The 21,987-nt window shown below is 45.0% G+C and overlaps 7 protein-coding genes across 7 annotated transcripts; 5 read left to right on the plus strand and 2 right to left on the minus strand.

The window, feature by feature from the left end:
- Positions 1-839: 839 nt before the first annotated feature.
- Positions 840-2,407, plus strand: VE01_03356 (uncharacterized protein). The gene is made up of 2 exons (XM_018272851.2): positions 840-1,296; positions 1,349-2,407. Exon 2 carries the CDS (start codon positions 1,360-1,362, stop codon positions 2,269-2,271), a length of 912 nt encoding a protein of 303 aa, XP_018132443.1. The 5' UTR covers positions 840-1,296; positions 1,349-1,359; the 3' UTR covers positions 2,272-2,407.
- Positions 2,408-4,592: 2,185 nt separating this feature from the next.
- Positions 4,593-4,855, plus strand: VE01_03357 (uncharacterized protein; the record flags this gene model as incomplete). The annotated part of the gene is made up of 2 exons (XM_018272852.1): positions 4,593-4,801; positions 4,852-4,855. 2 exons carry the CDS (start codon positions 4,593-4,595, stop codon positions 4,853-4,855), a joined length of 213 nt encoding a protein of 70 aa, XP_018132444.1.
- Positions 4,856-6,841: 1,986 nt separating this feature from the next.
- On the plus strand, positions 6,842-10,333 carry VE01_03358 (uncharacterized protein). Its single transcript, XM_018272853.2, has 3 exons — positions 6,842-8,021; positions 8,079-8,342; positions 8,397-10,333. Exons 1-3 carry the CDS (start codon positions 7,917-7,919, stop codon positions 10,203-10,205), a joined length of 2,178 nt encoding a protein of 725 aa, XP_018132445.1. The 5' UTR covers positions 6,842-7,916; the 3' UTR covers positions 10,206-10,333.
- A 2,756-nt stretch (positions 10,334-13,089) lies between these two features.
- Positions 13,090-13,725, minus strand: VE01_03359 (uncharacterized protein; the record flags this gene model as incomplete). Its single annotated transcript, XM_018272854.1, has 3 exons — positions 13,090-13,315; positions 13,374-13,410; positions 13,464-13,725. 3 exons carry the CDS (start codon positions 13,723-13,725, stop codon positions 13,090-13,092), a joined length of 525 nt encoding a protein of 174 aa, XP_018132563.1.
- A 3,752-nt stretch (positions 13,726-17,477) lies between these two features.
- On the plus strand, positions 17,478-17,982 carry VE01_03360 (uncharacterized protein; the record flags this gene model as incomplete). The annotated part of the gene is made up of 3 exons (XM_018272855.1): positions 17,478-17,677; positions 17,730-17,808; positions 17,875-17,982. 3 exons carry the CDS (start codon positions 17,478-17,480, stop codon positions 17,980-17,982), a joined length of 387 nt encoding a protein of 128 aa, XP_018132536.1.
- Positions 17,983-19,089: 1,107 nt separating this feature from the next.
- On the plus strand, positions 19,090-20,934 carry VE01_03361 (uncharacterized protein; the record flags this gene model as incomplete). The annotated part of the gene is made up of 1 exon (XM_018272856.2): positions 19,090-20,934. One exon carries the CDS (start codon positions 19,090-19,092, stop codon positions 20,818-20,820), a length of 1,731 nt encoding a protein of 576 aa, XP_018132554.1. The 3' UTR covers positions 20,821-20,934.
- Positions 20,861-21,975, minus strand: VE01_03362 (uncharacterized protein). The gene is made up of 2 exons (XM_059463527.1): positions 21,613-21,975; positions 20,861-21,554 (listed from the first exon to the last, which is right to left on the minus strand). The coding sequence occupies exons 1-2, from the start codon at positions 21,926-21,928 to the stop codon at positions 21,112-21,114; spliced, it is 759 nt and encodes a 252-aa protein (XP_059319889.1). The 5' UTR covers positions 21,929-21,975; the 3' UTR covers positions 20,861-21,111.
- Positions 21,976-21,987: the final 12 nt, after the last annotated feature.

A 21,987-nucleotide genomic window follows, 5' to 3' on the forward strand; every position in this document is an offset into this window, starting at 1 on the left:
CCGAATTGACATCCAACAAGCACATACCGACGCGGAAGCCAGGAGAAATTATTGAAAAGGGCATGTATGACCAAGGTTACGCTGAACGTTACAGATACTATGAGCTAGGTCCGCTGATTTATTTCCTTGAGATAGGCTTGCCCTTGATCTTTGTGACGCTGCTGGCTTGATTGCATGGTGTTGTATAAGTAATAGGCGATCAAAGAGAAGGTACCGGGTAAAGTCACAAGCGGTGAGTTCGCCCGAACTTACCGGTGTCACCAAGGAATGATGGGAACGGAAAGGACTACACCTGTCGGTATGAATGCATATACGTTGATTATCGTGTTGGATCGCTTTAAGAAATCATGGGCTCGGTTCTTTCAGGGTGGCTTGGAGAACAAATGCATCTAACTTTTATAACAACAGGGGTTTACGAAGGAGCTAATACCAGGGATAATAAAGAGGCTAAAAAATATATTAGCACTAATTTTAAAGAAAGGGCCAGACTAGTGGTTGCGAATTAAGAATAAAGTTTGAAAACATGATGTGACAACAGCAAGATACTATATGCAGCTTATGAGACTTTGGCAGCCAAGCGGAATATACCATACCAATCATGACGGGCAAATAAAAATTATTAAGCCCAAAATGAGATACAATACACAAGCACAGAATTGTAGAGTATATTCAAGCGGGTAACCGCGCCATTCCCAGCTTTCAACTGAGAGACACAGACCCTGTCGGGGCGATCCGCAACGGGGCCACCCGCCCCTAGCAATCGCTAGCGTGTTGTTTATTTCGAGAACGAAACGTCTCGCGCCTACACTACTATCCGCAAACTAGCAATGGCGTTGTATATGTACGGATATCAATTGGTGTGATGCAGAAAAGCAGTTATTTTTGTAGAACCTTGTGTTTTTGTGGGCCCCGTGGGAGAGTCGCACCAAAGCCGTCAGTTAATTTTTGGTTCCATCAATCGAGGAAGAGCAGCGTGGCGGATTGCCAGACAAAGCAGGTGGATATCAACGACAATACCCACCCGTTTTATAACTACACGTCTGGGAGATGGCTGTAAGTTCACAATATTTAACATATATCAATCGATTGTGGATGTGGAGCGTACACTGTTCGCAGTACAATTTCCTGCGAGTGGGAGCCTGTACTTCACGGATTTCTTAGGCGCACATGAGAAGAATGTGGATATTCCACATGAAGCTGGCGTTACATCTAAGACCAAGTTCTGCGTAGGACCGTCGACTGAGTATCTATGGCGGTATCAAAACCGACATAAGCTTGCCGTAAATCATGGGCCTTGTAGGTACTTATACCCGCGCTGCTTCACCTTAGCTGACCAAGGAAATTATAGGGCAGAGTAGTATGGAACTGTTGACAGCAATCGGCGAGAGAGAGACCAAGTGGCTCCAGAAATTCGGCGAAAAAAGATACCCGCGCGAGCCACTCTATAAGGAATTTTACGGACACCAATTGGTAGATCCACAAGTCCAAATAAAATACCTAGCCGATTATCTGAAGGTCGCTCCTCACCTCGTTCCTGATGGAGAAGAGCTGAATGCCCCAACCATCCGCCACCCCGATCTTTCGCCAAGCAATATCTTCATCTCGGAAACCGGCAACATCACTGGCATCATCGATTGGCAACACACTGCTGTCCTTCCAATTTTCGTCCAAGCTAAGATCCCGAAACACTTTCAGAACTACGGCGACGATGACTCTGAGAACTTTCGGCGTCCGAAGCTTGCAGAGGGTGTTGATGCCATGTCCGAGAGTGATAGGGAAGTAGAGATGAAACTCTACCGCCGACGACAAGTCCATTACTTCTATCTTGGCTACACAAGCAGTCGTAACAAGCCGCACTTTCATGCCATGGGAAAGCACAACCTCGTTCTAAGAAACCAACTTTACGACATCGCTGCTCGACCATGGGAGGGTGATAACACCTCGCTACAGGCACAACTAATCAGAACTCTAGAACATTGGCCCGAAATAAGAGCTGGTGGGGAAGCCCCACCGATTCAGTATTCCGAGGCTGAAAGTCGAGAGTGCCTTGAAAGAGACGCAAAGCAGAAGAATGCAGATGAGCAGATGCAGCAGGTTCGCGAAGCTATAGGTGTTGACATCGAGGGTTGGGTTCCGAACGACGAGTTTGAAAGCGCTAAAGCGAGAGCCGAGGCGATAAAGAGTGAGATGGCGCAAGCGGCCGATTCAGAAAAGGAAAGAAGAGAGTTTGAGGAACTATGGCCATTTCAGGATCACGAAGAAATGGATTGAATATTCGACATGGTAGGATGAAATTACTGCCGGTTGATTAATTCGAAAACAGCGTGTTATGGGACCGTCGGGATATTTATTTCCAAGTTAGGTTTTGGCAAGGAAGCTATAATACTCGTCAAGAAGCAGATGCAGGTCAAACTTAGTAAATATGGTAGGAGTAATAAACGATTGTATTTAGACTATACTACTCCCACTTCAAACTTATTTTATGATACGAAAGCGACAGTGATGATTTCCCCAACTTCGGCTCTAAAATACTTCGTCATCGGCCATATGTTATGAGGCCTTCCTCCCATTTAATTACACCTAGACACGTAATCAAACTTGATCCAGCATTTTCCTAGTAAAATGTATCATCAGTACATGACAAGAACAATTGGCTGCTAAACATACCATTGGTGCGTCGCTTAAAGGCATAGCCGCATGCCAGACAGTTGTTGGTGCTCCGGATTGTATGATATGCCTCCTCGAATTCTTTATATGTGGCACGGCAACCATGTCCTTCAAGGAAAAACCCGCATTTACCAGAACACACGCCGCCCGCACCACTTAGTTGTTGCACGTTAGTTTGGCACTGGGTTAAAGCCAGACGCAAGTGGGAATTAGAAGAGATAAACATACTTGCCGTCTGTAGTATAAACCGAGTCCGGGTCTACTTTGAAGTAGGCCTCTTTGCACTCGTCTCTGAATCCTTGTTTGTTGCTACAATATGCGGAGCCGGCACACATATTTACACGACCACCTGGAAGCATAGGAATGTCTGGATGTCCAACAGTTGCCGTGGTGGTGTTAACTCCGTTGAAGAGATTAACAGTATGGGTAACTGCATTTATTGGGGAGACCGGAGCACTTTACGTAAGTGCTCCTGTTGCGGAGGCTAGGATAGCCGACAGGGTGAAAGAGGAGAGTTGCATGGTTGTGGGAATTGGAGAGTAATATTCAGATGTGAATTCAGGTAATTAATTGCGCTGGATGGCAAATTTCAATTGAAAGTCTTTTATAATGGCGGATGGTCCTCTGGGCTGATGAACGAGATACCGGTGGGGGAGACATAGTCTTCTTATACTTTCGCTCCCGTTAGCAATTACATCCACTGAAATCATCTTAGCTGTCCCAATCTAAATTCACGGGTTTGCATTTAGTTCAATACTTCTCTCATTAATGATGGAACCTCGATATTGAAGTCGGTATCTCTCTACCTTGCTTATGGCCTACTCCTTGCTTGTCGAGGAGACATCTGTACTGTTGTCTCAGAAGCTTAGTGATGCTGACAACTCGCGCTATTATATTGATATTACTACTCAAGCTATAACTCGGCTAATAATTAACTACTGAAACAATAAAGAGCTTCGGAATGAGCTCCCGCCGGTACGTAGTACAGGTTTTATGGTTGACAGTTGTGTGTGCCAAGTGCCAGGGGGAGGCCAGGGGGGGTAACCTTCCTTTCCTTGCTGACGCCGTTGGGGAGATAAGCCAGCAATACTTTACTCCTGGTAACCGGATAGTCAAACCAGGTAAGGTAGTAAAACGAACCCGAAAACTACTGTGCTTGCTTGTGATACCCGTATCCAAAGATGTATGATCTTTTGTCTTAAACTATGACGAGAAAACACTTTATAAATGTATCGACTAACAAACCCCTTGCCTACATTCCCAATTCCTACGTCTCTTTCTCTTCCTTCGGTTATGTTGATTCCCACACAGGCTAGCTTGCTTCTTGAGCACTCTGACTTCTCGGACACGTTTGTTTCTCAAACATATCTCGGTTTCTGTTTCTCACCCTTCGTGCTTGCTTGTCAGACATTGTAATAACCACGGATTAATTCTTACATGCTGGTGTACTACCGTGCGTCCTTGCATAAATTCATGCTGTCATTATCCCTTGCCTGCCTCACACCCGCGCGTTAGAGCCAACCCCAGTAGTTATTACATTCCTTGCTTTATAGTCTCGGTGATATTTTCTTACCTCTCTCTAGTAGCGTCACTGGCTGCCGCAAGGACTTCAATCGTACGCCTTTGCCTATGGAGATACAGCTACGCCCTCATACTGTAACATGCTCGGCGGTATTCTATTCTATATTGCCCTCAACGGTAGTTACACTATGAGACAAAAACGTAGAAAGCCTACTATTATTCTGTCCTTACCTAATTGTGCCACCATATCCTGGCGCCATAGACTTGACGCGTATACCCCCTTGCGACACGCTAGCAAAGTCAAGATAGTTATAAGATGTATGATTATAGACACCCCGAGAATTTACACAAACATAGTCTTGTCTAATAACCAAATAACTATTTCTCGCTCCTTGCAGTTCAAGATGAAAAACTTTGCTATCGTTATTGCAATTTTTGGCTTGATTGCTGGATATGTCAACGCAGCTGTTGTCACCACAGGCCAAGTTCTTGAAACAAGGGGTGAACAAATGACCGACACATCTATCTTCAAGAGTGGCGGCCCACGTCTTGTACAAGAGAGAGATTATAAGGCCCAAATGCTGGAAGAAATAAAGGGCAAACCAGTTAAAAGGTAGGCTTTCAATGTTGTTATATGAGACAACAGAGCTAATTGTTCTGTAGTTAAGATCTGGCACCTAGAAAAAATCTAGTGGAGAAACCTTATCGGGAAATGGTAGGGCTTATTGGGAAGCTTGTAAGTAACAGATTGGATGGTAAATCTGAAACTAGTGCTAACTACAAATATAGATAACATGCGTATATAAGTTAAATCAACGGTATCTAAGTGGGATATCGAGCAAGCCCGGCACGGTTGGTGTCACGATCTGGCTCACTAATAGACAGGATGATATATGATAGCTATAGTTGAGGAAAGTGAGAACTGGCGACGTGGACGGAATTAAGATGATCAGCCCGAGCATCACGCCACTCACTACTTTATCTAAAAATTGTGGACCTGGTTCCTGGCCGCGTGGCACACTGCAGAGTACGTACTACGCCGATCATCTAGGAGCTTTGAATACCGCGACCCCTTGCCTTCAAGTTGGATAGACGGGTGCAAGGTCTGTGCACCTTCAAAGAAGCTGCAGTACCCCGCAATGCAAACTTAGGTAACTTGCAGTATGAGTCACCATTGTTACATTACCTTTCAGTCTATCTCCATGTCATTTTCCGCCCACAAGAGCCTCTCACCTCACTGACCCCTCCTACCTCCCCCCCCTCCCTTCTCTGTTTATTGCTACTTCCTCCCTTCTCCATTTCCTGATTATCTTTACTTTAAACCACTCATTTCTCGTTAAAACGTTCTTGGATTGCAAGGATTAAGTCCCGGAGAAGATTCAGTGGACATCTGGTAAGGGATAACCATCCTATGGACCTCTGTGAGGGATAATCGGGACCAGCCGTCTGCTGAGTCGAAAGTCGGCCAAGATGAGCTTACGGAGCCTAAAGCAGCCAAGTCGGGGCCTTTTAAGCAGAAACTCCGCAAGCTAAAAAAGCGACTAAATATTAAATAAGCCTTAAGGGCATTAAGGCAAAGGCTTCTTTCCCACGGCTTCATTATTGATTTACATTTACTAATGTGATTAGAAAATAGTTTGGAAAAGTTAGTATAATTTGAACTGAATAACCATGTCATATAGGAGAGCATTCCAAACGTTGCAACATGCAATCATATTTTCTGATTGGTCTGTAAATAAATTACAGTCATTGTGCTTTGTGGATCTAGGGATCATCAGACGCAGACCAGATGATTTCGAGATGCACTACACGTAATGAACTGTTGACTATCTACTCCCTGTAGCGTATGACGAGACATTGCAAAGACCTTCGATCCTGAGGAGTCTAATACGATGGCTCCCCCGCCAAAAGAGACGCAGATGCGTGCATATTTAGAGACCAAACTGTTCAAGATTCACCGTAGGGTGTCTCTTCTTGCAATGCCGCCTGAAATCATCCTTCCTAGAGACTGCTTTACCAAATTTGCGACAACCCACGACAGTGCAGACCCATTGCGCCGGGCCATGTATGGTTTTGACATGACGCTTCAAGCCGTTTTTGTCAGCAAAACTCTGGTTGCATTCATTACAACGGTGGCGAGAGGAGCCACCGTCTTGAGAACCTGCTCTTGTCTTGGCCAGGGTTGAGTCGTAGGGCTGTTGCTGGATTTCTGGTGTTGTTTCGACGAAAATTGGGTCGTAGGACGACCGCTGCTGGGTCTCATCCCAAGGGTGGGAAGAATCCGGTATAGGAGAGTAAGGGCAGTTATCAACGTCAATGACGTTGTGACCCGGGAGATTGTCTTGCTGAGCGCTGAAAGGGAATCTTAATCCTGAATGGACGCTGTCGGCACTCTCGTTCTCAGATAACGACGAGAAAGGAGCGAGTGGTGAGGAATTTTCGCATACACTACAAGAGCCGCACGCGTTGTAGTTCACACACTCGTTACAGCAGGAATACTCGAAGTTGTCTGACGAGGGTGCTGAGGGATCGTAGCTGTCCGGATCGGAAAAGTAGACGTGTTGACTTGAAGCTCTGCAAACACGCTGCTCGTTGCTTGACAGGGGTCAGGCGGTGCGGGCCTCCTGCTTAGTGCACGGGAGACCCGGCTGTTGTTGTTTCAAAGAAGGGGTTGAGATTTGTGCAGTCCTGGGCTACTTCACAAAGTAGCTATGCCCAGGACTGTTGATGAGCGAAGAACCGTATGAGGTCGAGGCGAGGGACTTTGCTTCAGAAAGGTCTTGCTTGGAGCGACGACCACCCACTTTATAATCACATTTATCATCACAACCACTTTCCCAGGTTGATTCAACTCGATTTTCTGCGGAGATACTAGGCTGCCTACTTCTTGCATATGTGATGGGGTTACGCCCGATGCGGTGACCAATCCCTACCATAAGCTGCTGCCGCGTGGGGCACAGTGCGATATCAGCCTCAGAACTGACCAATGGGTTAGATGAAGCGCATGATATTTTGTCTCACAAAACCCAACTGCAGAATAAGACCATATTTAATCGCAGCCTGATTAATCGCCTTGCCTGGAGTCTTGTTAACGCAGCCTCAAAACCGACCAAGAACATTTCATCACAGCCTAACAAATCGCCATGCGTGGAGCCTTGTTAACGCTGCCTCAAAATTGACCAACCACAAAAAAGAAAATTTCCCTTGCAGCCTAACAAAGCGCCTTGCCACCAAGTTAATGTATATGCAGCCTCAAAAACAGCCAACTGGGAAGAAGGGCATATGTATGTCTCACAACGAGCCAACGACAGACAATATTTGGGTATTAGATATCTTGTGCCCTGACCAATCTTGATCACTTCCAATTTTCTGGAACCTATTGCTCTCATCTACGAGCATGCTACGCAAACGCGCATGTGGGATACCAAAAATGTTCTTTTGGATATGGGCAGCCTCAAAAAGAGCCAACTGCAAGCCGTGCTCCTTATCATCGCCCAGACACAGCCGGCGCACCGCTGCTGGTTTGTCGTCTCTTATCGAAACTTGCAGGATCAAGAATAGCTTCTATGATTATAAAGGGGACGAGTCGTCCTTGATGCATTCAAGAATTTCTACAAACTTCTTCTATTCAACCACTGGTCTCTTGAATAAGTCAATACAACCGCTGATCCTCCTCTTGAAAACACACGACTTCATCAAATCGATCACTCTTGCTGTAGGTTCGCAAAATGACCGTCAGCCGGGAGGTTACCACTTTGTCAGACCCCACGTTGCTTGAAAAGGTCGACAAGCTCCGTGACTTGAACATTGGCCAACATGTACCTCTCCCTCAGGTAAGATCAGAAGGCCGGTATTAACTATGGTTTCCCATAAGCTCACGCGGAAAATAGCTTGTTGTAGCCGGAGATCAAAGCTCTGGCAAATCCTCCTTACTGGAAAGCCTTACCGGAATTCCGTTTCCGAAAGACCAAACCCTCTGCACTCGTCATGCAACGCAGATTACATCTCGACGCAGTATCAATGACCGTGTCGATATACGCATTATTCCTGGCCCACACGCGTCAGAAGAGCATAGGAAGGAGGTCGAGGGATTCCAGATGCACATGCCTTCGGGTTTGAAATTTCGGGAGCAGTTCGAGGAAATCTTGAAGAAGGTTAGTGAGACTTGATTATCTGGAGCCGATTTACATAGCTTAATGAAAGACCAGGCCAATGAAAAAATGGGTTTGCGGACTGACGTATCAACCGGGAAAGGCGCTGTGTTTAGCGAAGATGTTCTCAAGATCGAGTTGCAGGGACCACACGAGGACTATCTCACCATCATTGATGTCCCAGGGATATTCCGTACCACTACGCAGGGGACCACCAAAGATGACATGGTCATTGTGAGAGACCTGGTCAAGAAGTATATCAAAGACGATCGCACCGTTATTTTAGCAGTGCTGCCTAGTAATGTCGACATTGCCACGCAAGAGATCTTAGAGCTTGCGGAAGATTACGACAAGAATGGTGAGCGTACCCTCGGTGTGCTCACCAAACCCGACTTGGTACTTGAACAGAGTGCTCAAGCTGCCGTCTGTGACCTTGTCAAGGGCAAAAAACGACCACTTACTCTTGGCTACTTCGTCGTCCGCAATCGTGGAGCAAGTGGCAGCTCAAAGGAGCAGCCAGAGCTTGATCAGATTTTCCGACAACAACCATGGATCGACCTTCCACAGGATCGGGTAGGCATTCCAGCCCTCAGAGAGCAACTCATGTCCCTCTTAGTCGAGATTACCCGACGCGAGTTTCCCAAATTGCTCCAGGATGTCAGCAATCAAATCAAAGATTGCAAGAGGGAACTACAGAGTCTTGGGCCGCCTCGCCAGGATGAGCGCGAGCAACGTGTTTACCTCAGTCGCATTGCCGAAATTTTTCAGGATCGGGCTAGGGCAGCTTTGGCTGCGGATTATAACGCAGATCCGGTTTTTGACAAAGACGAGCTCCGTCTCATCACCCACGTAGTAAACATCACCGGTGTTTTCAGTGCTGATTTTCAACTGGGCGCCCATTCACGACACTTCGAGAAATCGTCTGTAGCATCTGATACCGATGAAGATTCCGATCTTGAAGAGCCCCCCCGAGTTGAGTCGATGATAGACAACCTGCGAGTGCTCCTCGAAAAGGCAAGAGTCGACGATGTTGCGCTGGGGGAGCGTGCCGAACTTGATGGCATTATTGTCCCTCTCCCACCGCACAAGATACCAATGCCGCGTGAAGATTTTTCGGCATGGATCAATAACGTTTACTTGAAATCAAGAGGCTTAGATCTTGGCACCTTCAACGCAAACTTTGTTGCTACGGCTTTTGCAGAGCAATCACGCAAATGGGGCGACATGACTAAGATCTATATGAGCCGGGTTATCATCACCCTTCATCGCTTCATCGCCGCTGCACTTCGTTCCATATGCTCAGAGGAGCAAACCCGTAGTCATTTATGGTCCGCAATCCTCGAGAGCCTTGTGGAACGCTACAAGACGGCAATGGCCCAAGCGAGCCTATTGATCGAAGTTGAACAGCGCAAGAAGCCGTACACGCTCAACAAACAGTTTGCTGAGGCTCTCTCCAAGGCTCGAGGCTATCGAGTCACCGAGCTCCTACGTCCTAAGGCTAGAAAGGACATCAAGCAGTACGGAGATACTCAGTATATGGTCAATTTGAACGACATCGCCAAAGTTGCCGAAGGCAAAAGCAACGTGGAGCAGTTGCAGGAAGAGATTCATGACATTCTTCAAGCTTACTACAGCCTGGCACTTGACCGATACATTGACAATATCTTCCAGCTCGCCGTTGACTACTGCCTGTTGCATGGCCCTTCTAGTCCCTTGAAAGTGTTCACTCAGGACTGGGTTATCAACTTAGAAGCTGAGCAGCTTGAACGGATCGCCGGAGAGACTAAGTCTTCCAAGAAGTGCCGCACGAAACTTGCAAAGAAGATTGTAGATTTGACTGACGCCTTGAAGATCCTCAAGACCTAAGTGGCAATCACTCTCGTTGATTCCAACAAGTCAGCGCAGACGTCTCGTTTAACTTCTGGTTCAGGAATCGAGCACAGCCCCACGTTATATATCCTGTCGCAATTCCTGTCGCAATTCCTGTCGCAATTAACGTCGAAATTCTGCATAGCTTAGATTCTAAAAGAGCTCTTAACCTCGTGCTGGCCATATCCATGAGTCCTTTTCAGCTTGAAAGTGCAGTTCAACCTGAAACACTTGGGCGGGCGGCTGGGACAGTATATGAACCAATTAAATCAAATCAAATGACCAAGTAAGACTAAGCTCTTCGATGCTGCCAGTATTTGTTCTTCTAGACTCTAAACTCTTGTAGAGCAGTGAGCCTGGGATAGGTGTTGGAGGACGTAAACACGTCGCAATATTTAGATGTTTTTGTCCCCCGTAGGTAGGAACGGTACCCACGTCCACTAGCGCCAAGAGACATCCCTTGACAATTGATCAACAAGTCGACATTGCTGTGGAAGAGCCGTTTTATTCAGGGGATGTTGATTTAACTGTTAAACCACAGGGCCATTGAAGGAGAACCCCTTTACGGAGACACATGCATAAACTCGTATCAGTTGAATACAACCGGCGACATGCCTACATCTGTAAACCACAGTAATTTTTCGGTACACCCAAGGAATGGGATGGACAGGTAACTATCAAGACACGAGGACAGCTAATCCGAGGGATCCACTATTGCGAGCAGCATGGGTTTAGTACAAACAATATCATAGCACCTTTGAACCACAAATAGTACTGCAAAGAGCAGCTGGTGAAGTTTGTATTAATTGCATTGAAATAAAAGGGTGCCTTTAGTATAGTAGGTGCCTTTTAAATAAGATGCCTTTAATAAGAAGGCTGCCTTCTATATAGCAGGTGCCTTTTGAAGAAGGTGCCTTAGATAAGATGGGTGCCTTTAATGTAGCAGGTGCCTTTTGAGGAGGGTGCCTACAAAAAGCCTGGTACCTTTTAGGAAAGGTGCCTGCGAAAATGCAGGTACCTGCCTTTTTTAAGGGTACCTTTCTAAAAAGGTACCTTTTTTATCGCAGGCACCCTTTGATATTTGAGCACTAAAGAAAGCAGGTGGAGAGACAGCATTGAGCAAGTGAGTACGTGAGCACGTGAGCACGTGAGCACGTGAGCACATACGCAGGTTATAAATTATTGCACGACGCTGGGCTTTTCAATTTCACTTTCATCGGCCTTGATTGAATGATCAAACCTGGCCCCTGTGTTTTTGGAGGGCCCATGTTTGAGGGTGGCCAGCCACAGGCTGCCCCGGCGCCCCAGCCCCATCACCCCATCACCCCACCACCCATGCACCACGTTTGATGATTCGATTAACCTTTGTACCGGCCGGCAACACCCACTGAGTGAACCCATCACCACCCAATTCAGAACGCTTTGGCTTCTCACCTTCTACTCGTTGCAGAGCTGTCACTATACTACAGTTCAGACACAGCTGTCGTTCGAACGACCTTCGACACTTGCTATGGCGGATGAAGCATCTAACCAGCGCCACAAGCGATGTCATGCCGATGAGAGCGCCGACCAGTTGGCTAGTTCACGGTGTCAGGGAGTGCATACGAGGAACAGGCATAAGCAGGACCAAAAAATGAGCCTGAAGAAGGTCGCTTCACGCCACGATTGTTGAGCGTGGTACTTGCGTCAGTAGCCGCGGTGTACCAAATCGACCTCTTACCAGAATCCTTCCTGTCAACGGCCAGCAAGCAAACATTGGGGAACTCTAAATCGGGACCAGTTAGGAATGCAGAATGATATCGTGGATCACTTTAGCTGCACTGGGTCTCGAACTTCAAAGTGGCTTGGTCAGATGTCTGACGAATCCCTAGAGACGCTCTCGCAAAATAAAGTAGCTAACTCGTCTACCTCTTACGAATTGGGCAGCTTACAAGCAACCAGACAAGCTAAATGTAGGGTTTTGAAGCGTGGACCGGGGATTATATCCTAACGAAGTGCTTTGTATTGAAGAGCAGAAACTGACTGTACTGACTATCAATTAACGATTGGCATTCAATACAACCAATTTCTCATTGCCAACCTATGTTCGAACTTCCTTTGAATTTCTCTGACTGTGGCCTCCTCGCCTAGTATTATGCAGCTCCTACTTTGCATTCTCCATCACCTCTTTGAAATAATCGCTCCTTTCCTCTTACGCCTCCTTTCCGCGCACTATCAATGGAGAGAACTCAGGCAGTCCGGTACCATGATGAATGCACCTTTCATTTGTGCGAAGTTCGTGATCAGTCTCTAGCGGGAAGCTTCCGGGTACGGCATTGTCGTTTTTAATCAGTCGTGCTGTTTCCCAGGCTATGACTCGTGGAAAGAGAATGATGATTTGAGGATGGGTCCTAGAGATTACGTCAAGATTCTTTTCATTGTGGCCTAGCGGGTCAAAATTCTAGGACCGCCATTCTTCCCGATGTTCTGGTTCCAACAACGGAGTCACTGTGATTTTTAACTTGCCGCTTTGAGTATTGTTCTAAACGTCGATGGCTGAATTGGCAAGCGTGCGGAGATCTTTTTGCAGACTCTCGTTCTGAGATGGACTGACTAAGGGAGACAGGACAGACAAGACTCTGGAAATGACATGATCGGCTCTGACTGATTGAGTTATATGAGGGTAATCCGGGGCATGAGGCGACATTAGGTTAACAGGTAACGTTTCGAGAGCTCGCATCGTCAATGCTGTCCAGACTTTTGCTACGCGCCCGTCAGGATTGTACTTAAGTAATTCATCCGATAGCTTAACGAGGAGGCTATTGAATTCTAGGTGTAAGAGTGTGAACTCTAAGCGAAGTGGTTTCTAGACGTATTCACATATCGCATTAGAGATGATGCGTTAAGCATGAGCGGTGCGGAGGTCCTGTGAATCATCGCTATCATCGATTGGGACGGAGCTAAAAGAGGGGTCTTCTGCGACCAATTTCTCATGCACTATTTCGAGGTCCTGATATGCAGTAAGAGAACAAAGTAGATGAAGGGCGTTCACCTTTCCGTCTATGTCGTGGAAGTATTTAAGAGATATTCTTTCAATCGATCCTTGAATCTCCCAAAATCTCTTCTCACTGCCTTCTGTTAGTGGGGTATTCTTTTGTTAGGTGAGGTAAGGGATCAAATGCATACAAATACTCCTTTGGTTTAGAATTCAGTCCGAAGTCCTCTTTTATTAGTTTTAGCTCCATCTTTAGCTCTCCCATGTCGTTCTTAACTAACCTATTGCCCTTTTTAATATGTCGCACTGCTCAATAGTTTGCTGTAGCGTCTCAGACTGGACCTTAGCGCTTCTCTTTTCCTCCTCCATTGTCCGTAGGAGCTGCTGCTTCTCAGTCTCTAGAGCGGTCAGCCTCCTGTCATTTATGACTCTTTCCCCAGCAAATCCATCTTCTATCTCCTTCTTGCGCTTATCGCAACTTTGGACAACCTCTTTTGTAAGCTCATTATACTCATTTTCTAATTTCAGCCTTTCTTCTGCCATAATCGCAGCGACTCTCTTCTCCTGTTTCAACCTCTCTTAGTCCAGCTCTTTTTCCCTCTTATCTAGCTATTTTTCTCTCCCAAGAATGTTAGCATCCCTTTTCATATTCCTTATGGTCAAGGTAGTAATAGTATTATCCTGTTTCTCTATCTCGATGTCCTTCTCCCTACATTCTTTTTCTAGCACAGTAAGCGTATTCATCATTTCATCCATCTTCGCAAGCTCATCCCTGTGAGATGCAAACTTGACTTGCAGGTCTTTAATTGCACAGTTGGTGGCCTTACTTAATTACTTAGATAGCTAGTAGTATTCTACCCTCTTTATTAGAGTATTAGGCTTATATTAGTAATAGCATAGTTAACTATAGTTAAGTTTACATATTCTAGTGTTTTCGTGCCTTACTTGCTTATGTGCCTTACTTGCTTATGTGCCTTACTTGCTTATGTGCCTTACTCACTTATGAAATACGTTAGTAAATTATATATAAAGTGGCTTAAAGTAAAAAGATAGAAATACAGTGTTGCCCGAGTACTACTCTGAATACTCGAGTACTGCCAAGCCCTTGGCAAAGAGGGGTAATATAGATTGTAGAATAGATAATTGAAGCTTCTCCTTGAGCGTTCTGTATTACTTCCTGTAATGAGTGACTCTTCGCTGTCGCTGGTGCCGGCTGAGTATCAGTCTAATGCTTTAGAGCTGCCGCCCCTTATTCCAATGCCCCTTATTTCGATGCCGCATATGCCTCTAAGAGTTCAATTACCTGATTCTACATTAATACTCTTTTCCAAAAGACTATTCTACTGTACTTTATTAGATATAGTACCTGCTAGAATCTAATACCAATGCCTTCAAACCAATTGTGGATATACGCCGAGCTAGCCCCTAAAGAACCCAACGACGAGCAATCTATGGAAGCATCTTTAGAAGCAGCACCCATTGGTGCATGTAGAATACAATACAATATCTTCAATTCGAAGCTCATTAACACCCTCTACTTCTACTTCTGCTTTCTTCCAGCCCTGCTAAGCACCTAGTAATGCACTAAGTTCGTCGAAATATAGAGAGCTTGTTCTCTCTTTTATAGTATCAAATAACCTACCATTACGCCTTATTAAAAGCCAATCCTTCCGGCAATTAGTTCACTATCTAAATCCTACAGTCTTAACAGTTAGTAGAACTACAATTAGACGGGATCTATATCGACTATTCTGCTATCATAAAGCACGGCTTTAAGTAGAATTACAACAGCATATTACAAGCGGTGGACGACTAGCAATAACGACAGATACTTAGTCTGCTTAGAACTATTCTGAGTATGCAGCAGTTATAGTACACTAGATTAATGATAATTGGCAAATGAGAAATACCATACTTGACGTTATACACCTATAAGAGCCAATCCACTCTAGCGAATACCTTGCTGAACAGTTGATAAATGTGACAGACGATTACAGTATTACGCCTGCAATCTTTACTATTATAAGAGATAACGCCTCTACGAATACAACTATGCTATTAGAATACGAGAAGCTAGCTTCGGTACAACCTGTTACTCTAAAACAACCATAGGCTTTTACAGCAAAAGTAGGAGACGTACGCTGTATTAGGCATATTATCAATATTGCTGTTTAAGCTGCTTTAGCCTCTTTAAAAGCAACACTAGATGAAGGCCTAGAGGCATATCGTCTTGAGATTAGGGCAGCACGAATACCACTTACTTCTAAAAATGATATCGTCACTGTTCTTACTAAGCTCCGGCGTCATATATATGTGTTTCGGAACCGCTGCAGATGGAAAGACGCCTTAAAGAATCAGTGTAAAGCTGCGAGTATTAAAGTCCGTCGGTTAACTCTTAATATGCTAGTCCGATGGAGCTTAACTTATCATATAATTAATATAGCTTTAAAGCTTTAGGTTCCAATTACAGCTTTATGCGCATCATAGCAACTTGATATTAGTATGAGAGATATTGCTTTAACAGCAGTAGACTAGGCTACGCTACATGACTTGTTAAAGCTATTCTATATCTTCGTCCGCCTAACTAAGAAGTTATAGGGCTCTTCTTATCCATCTCTCAACTACGCTGTTCCGCAGTATATGAGGATAATTAAGAAGCTTAAAGATATGAGAAGTAAGCTACTAGAACGAAGCCTAATTACTACTGCTACTTCAATTGCGTTAAAGAAGCTTAATGATTACTATACTCTAGCTATAAATCAGCAACAGAGCCACTCTACAATTGCTACGATCTGTGATCCTCAGTATAACTTTAACGTCTTTAATATTATATGGAAAGATAGCACGCACTTAACTAAGAAGAATAGGGCAAAAGCATAGTGGCAGGACTGCTTCTATCGATATTTAGGCTGCGAGTCTGATATTCGAGTAGTAGACGTTATGAATAGTATTGAAGCTGAGGATCTAGATATAGAGCAAGCTATAAATATCGATATCGACTCAGAAGATGAGCTATACGTATCACAAAGCCGCTACAATATTGAGCTAGAATGGAAGCAATGGATGAAGGAGCCGACAGTTGGTAGGGATACAGATATTCTTAAGTATTAGTAGAGTAAGCAATACTAATATCCATTAATTGCTTCTATTACAAAGGATTACCTAGCTATTCCAGCTACCTTAGCAGACTCAGAACGAGTATTTAGTGTCGGTGGTGATATTATCACAAAGAAACGGAACCGATTATCGCCTTCTACACTTAGATATCTACTTTGCTTACGGAATTGGGGTGTTTTATCACAAGGCGACGACGAAGACAGCGGCGACGATGCAGATAATGAGAGTTAGAATAGTAATATACAGTTTTATATCAATATCTATTTTAAGCTCGAGTACTACTCGAGGTATTCGAGTACCGGTACTCGAATACCGGTATTCGAGCTTCAATTTTCAGTACTCTACTCGAGGATGCTCGAGTAGTACTCGGAGCGGTATTCGGGCAACACTGTAGAAATATAGTAGAATTTATCTAATAAATATATATATAAGCTTCCTTAAATGCTATATTAGCACCCCTAAAAATTTAACAGATGACATATATATACAATGCTACTTATACTAGAAGTATTTAAATTTTGTATAGCTATAAAGTTGTTAATTACTTTAAAGAATGTAAATAGTAGCCTATATTAAAAGACATATAAAATGAAAACGTTGCGATTTTAGTTAATTTACTAGAGGAGTATTTACACTGCAGTGTTTTAGATTGATATGCAGCTTTCCTTACTTCTTAGCCAGCAACTTTGCAACACGTCATAATTATACTCCAAGGACTGTTGACAGCTGCATTGCGTTTCGCACAAAGCCTGTGAGCATTCACACTGTGGCATTTTAGATTGGTAGGTAGCTCCCCTTGCTTCTTAGCTAATACACGCCAGAATTTACACGCCAGCGACTATTGGCAGCTGCGTGGAATTGTCTACAAAGCCTTCGAGACAGAATTTACACTGCAGTGTTTCAGATTAGCAGGCAACTATATGATCTCCTTACTTCTCAGTTACACGTCAGAGTTTAATAAGCTAAACTCAGTTTACACTCTAATAATGATTGACTGTCGTATTACGCCATATTCTCCGTGCATTATGCACCCCTAGTTAACATTTCCTTTTAGTAAGCTGGTTGAGTATAACACGTATTAAAATATGTATAAGTAAAGAAGTCCCCCATAGAAAGAATCTAAAACAATTTAACTTCGACATCAGGTTAATTATCTTTGGTTTCCTCTACATTTCAATATGAAAGACTTTGCTATCTTATTTGCCATTCTAGGCTTCTGCATTCAACATGCCAGTGCAGCTGTTATTCGGGCTCCAGCACATACCAGTAGCATTGAACTTACATCCAACTCTTTTCCGATCAAGAAAAGCGCGACACATATCTTCGATGAAAGCGATTATTTAACCCCAACAGAAGGACACACAGAGGACGAATCTTTGTAAGTATACTTCCAGCACTTCTTATAAATTCCGGGGCTAATAGAACTATAGTTCAGACCTTGCACTAAGAGCCGATGTGGAACCAAATAAATCACACACAGAACCATTGTCAAAACAATTACTAGCCGTAGTACGCCTCACTTAGTAAAGCCTATGAATTATATGTTGGACTATTTTACTAACTATTAAATTGTAGGTCAAGTGTATGTTCGAGGCCCTCCCAGGACTGACGTTTATCTCTGAGAGGGAGGTGGCCCAAAGCTCGGTAGTACAAGACCCCACCGGTTATTATAGAGTGTGCTAGCTAATGTTCTGGGTGCTCTAGAGCATTGAGAGTCTGTCTTCAAACACTCAAAATAATTGATTGGATAACAGAAAACCATATACGAACATACTTCAGATATTGGTACGGTTTGGATAAATTTCCAGCCGATGAATTGGCTAAAAAAGCGGGTATATACCCGCTGTTGCCGAAGCCGAAGCTGAAGTGAGAAACCACAACTCCACTGCATGCGTGTAGCCCATTTGGTAGTGCGGGGGTTGATTACTTTATACCAGTATTCATATCCTAGGTGCTTTTTTGCCGCTGGCTTAGAGCCAGAGTGAAATGCCTACATGTTAGCAAATCACAGTCTTTACAGCCGAATGATACATTACTGTCACTGCGAAATGTTTGGAAAAATGTATTTCTCCATGAAAGCAATTCATATGTATGTCCATGTATTCTTTTATACGATTCATACAGTACAGGGCATATGAGAGTAATTTGGGTGCCGCAAGTCAGAGTACAGACCCAAGCCCATATATCCCCACACCATCCCCACAAACATCCCCACACGATTGCCATGTCCCACAATCCCAATCGCCAATCCCCTGAACGGATGACGCTGGCACCATGGCGTCCACGCGTCACATAAGTTAGGACTGTACCCTGCAACTACTTTCCTCATGTTTTCGCACATGACTTTATGCCAGGTAGAAAGCATCTTGCTGAAAGAGGGATGCTATGCGCTATTTGGATTTTCTGTAATTATTAATGCGCATTTGTGGTAGAACCGTTTTCGCCATTGGTACCATTTTTGAATCACCCTCATAGGAATTCCACTGGCAGACAGTGAAAATAGACTGCAAAACGAGGGTCTGTGAAGATAAAACTAAGCTCGTTTCTATCGCTACAGTGTGGGAACTTAATTTGATATGGATAAACCTCGCTTTTATCGGCCAAACTGCCGGGAACAAGCTTTGTGGAGACATGACATGCTACTAGCTTTCTATGGCTAATCCATAAGGACTGGGTTATATGAGGCCTAAGAACAAATTATATAAATATATGACATCGCTTCCCATTTCACAATTCACTCTCAACTGCATCACTGACGACGCAGCGCCGTTATCCTTTTCCCCAGCCAACATGGCGTACGCATCTTGGGTTATCACTTTAGCGGCATCCGTTGCCATCGCCCGAGCCACTACCATCGCTGAAGTCTGTACCCCATCTTACGTCCAGTCCTCGCTGGTCTTTGGCAGCCTTATCAATGGAATAGTAATTGACTCGTCATCGGTTACTGCCAATATAGTCACAGATGCCTCGGTCAACGGCGACAACAATTTCCCCGATGCTGTGTTCGACTACTGCAATGTCACCTTTGCATACTCTCACAATGGAGCAGACGACCAGGTGCATGTGTGGTACTGGCTCCCAACTCCAGATACCTTCAAGAACCGATACCTATCCACTGGTGGTGGTGGCTATGCTATAAACTCGGGTACCGGCTCTTTGCCAGGAGGTGTCACGTATGGTGCTGTTGCCGGTGCTACTGATGGCGGCTTCGGAAGTTTCAGTACGTCTTTTGATCAAGTTTGGCCTCTTGAGAATGGTACGGCCAACTGGGATGCGTTATATATGTTTGGTTATGAAGCCATCCACGAGCTGAGTGTGATTGGGAAAGAGTTTACGAAGCAATTTTTTAGTATGGGCGACACAAAGCTTTATTCATATTACCAAGGCTGCTCCGAAGGAGGTCGGGATGGATGGAGCCAAATCCAGCGGTTTGGCGATGAATGGGACGGCGCCATTACAGGAGCCCCAGCATTCCGCTTCGCCCATCAGCAAATTCAACATCTCTGGTCTAATGTCGTCGAGCAAAATCTCGACTACTACCCTCCATCATGCGAACTGGACAAGATTATCAATGAGACCATCGCAGCATGCGACCCAATGGATGGTAAGACAGATGGTGTAGTAGCTCGGACTGATCTCTGCAAATTACATTTTGACCTGAGCTCGATTATCGGCAAACCTTACTCTTGCGCCGCAGCACCAGCTTCCCGATTTTCACCAGCCACTCCGGCGCAAAATGGTACCGTTACGGGCAAAGGAGTGGCTGTTGCCAAAGGAATCACCGATGGTGTGAAAGACACTCAAGGGCGCCAAGTTTATCTTTCCTACCAGCCTTCCGCTACCTTTGCTGACGCCCAAACGCAATATAACTCCGAAACCAATTCATGGGAGTTAAGTATAAGTAACTTTGCAGCCGAGTTTGTGTTACGGTTCGTGGATATGGTGGATAGCTCCACTTTCGCCAACATTGACGGTGTCACCGGCGATACGCTCAGGGACTGGATACTCGAAAGTTGGCATAAATACGACGACTCTCTCCAGACAACTTGGCCTGATCTGACACCGTTCCATACTGCAGGTGGCAAGGTCCTCCATTTCCACGGTGAATCCGATAACAGCATTCCGGCCGCTTCGTCAGTACGATACCACGAATCCGTCCGCAAGATCATGTACCCAGATTTGAGCTTCAAAGATGGCAATACGGCGCTAAACGAGTGGTATCGCCTCTTCCTCGTCCCCGGTGCGGCACATTGCAGTCCTAACCCCACTCAGCCCAATGGGCCGTTCCCTCAGACTAATCTTGAGGTTCTCATTGACTGGGTCGAGAATGGTGTTGCACCTGCCACGCTCAATGCAACTGTGCTCCAAGGCGATCACATAGGTGAGAACCAGCAGATCTGTCTCTGGCCATTGAGACCACGCTGGTCTCAAAATGGAAAGAAGATGGAATGCGAGTTTGATCAGGCTTCCATTGATACTTGGCTGTATGAATTTGATGCTTTTAAGCTGCCGGTATACTGAGAAGGCCAAGTTCAAGTTTTAGGTCGGCATGACGTCGGTTTGCGGTATTTGAAGACCACATCGGCCTTATTAAGATATTGTACATTCTAGCAGAGAGTTTTAACTATACTTGTGGCGATTGATCCTCTATTTGACTTGCTAACGCCATGGGAGATTTCCTCCAGCCTGACCAAAAGCCGTAATAGATACCATTTAAACCTATCCATGCACCATGGGAGATGTCCTTACCCCCTCCAAACGCCGTGAGATATTTCCTTTCCTCCAAAAACTCCAATAATATAATATCTGATCTCATCGTTTCAACACGCTGCTGATTCCGTCCGCAAACAAAAATTTGGCATACCAACAATGAAACCAAGAGATACACTCTGCCCAAGAAGGAACATTTTTGCTAGGGTTGCACCTGAAATGCTCCAGCCTCACCTCCACTTCGCCGTCTTCTAGCATATCCGCATCGCTAGCAGTCCCGGCAACATTTAAGCTGCCCAATTCGCTATCCTTCTCCGATTCCAGGCCCCTGTGAAGTGAGAATCTATGGCATCCCGCAAAATAGCCCCTGTCTGACCCAAACCCAAAATCAAGGTAGCTAGGAAGCGGGTCAGAGGGGGCCAATTTGAGATGCGAGTCGACAAGTTGAAATGCCCCAAATAAAATGTCTCCTACAGGCATAAAGGACATAGCGGGGATATTGTGATGGTTCCACTCTATTCTCTCTGTCGGGAGACTCTTGAAGCCTATACTACTGTGAGCGGACAACTCCATACAAACGAGATCCACGTGCTAGTAACTTACCGGAATATCCGGTTGGTATTGTCTTCCACCCGCCCAACTTCATGTAGAGCCGCTCAATAGCAAACACTTTCCCGCCGAAAAACCCGCGCGTAAACAAGGCCAAGACAGCTTCGTCGCTCAGGCCCGAGATAGATGATGCTGGTAAGCGCACTGATACTTGGTCGGTGACAATGACATGGTTCCGGGGATTTATGAGCTTGAATGTCGAAGATGTGAGAAGCTCCTGCGTCACGGGGTATGTGAAAACAAGGCTCCGGAGGATGGAGAGGAATGATGGGTTTGCTGATGCCTGACGAAGACCCAGTATTGGAGGCATGATGTGATGTTATGAGATATTAGAAGTAATTATTATGATTATGGGATAAAACAAAGAAT

Source organism: Pseudogymnoascus verrucosus, assembly GCF_001662655.1.
Source record: "Pseudogymnoascus verrucosus strain UAMH 10579 unplaced genomic scaffold scaffold_10, whole genome shotgun sequence".
Classification (NCBI taxonomy): Eukaryota; Fungi; Ascomycota; class Leotiomycetes; order Thelebolales; family Thelebolaceae; genus Pseudogymnoascus; species Pseudogymnoascus verrucosus.

Excerpts from the sequence above, each read along its gene's own strand:
- VE01_03356 (XM_018272851.2), top strand. The coding sequence starts at position 1,360 with ATGGAACTGTTGACAGCAATCGGCGAGAGAGAGACCAAGTGGCTCCAG.
- VE01_03358 (XM_018272853.2), top strand. The coding sequence starts at position 7,917 with ATGACCGTCAGCCGGGAGGTTACCACTTTGTCAGACCCCACGTTGCTT. Across the intron at positions 8,022-8,078 it reads AACATGTACCTCTCCCTCAG|CTTGTTGTAGCCGGAGATCA; the intron begins GTAAGATCAGAA and ends CGCGGAAAATAG. Across the intron at positions 8,343-8,396 it reads TCGAGGAAATCTTGAAGAAG|GCCAATGAAAAAATGGGTTT; the intron begins GTTAGTGAGACT and ends ATGAAAGACCAG.
- VE01_03362 (XM_059463527.1), bottom strand. The coding sequence starts at position 21,928 with ATGCCTCCAATACTGGGTCTTCGTCAGGCATCAGCAAACCCATCATTC. Across the intron at positions 21,555-21,612 it reads AATACCAACCGGATATTCCG|GCTTCAAGAGTCTCCCGACA; the intron begins GTAAGTTACTAG and ends ACAGTAGTATAG.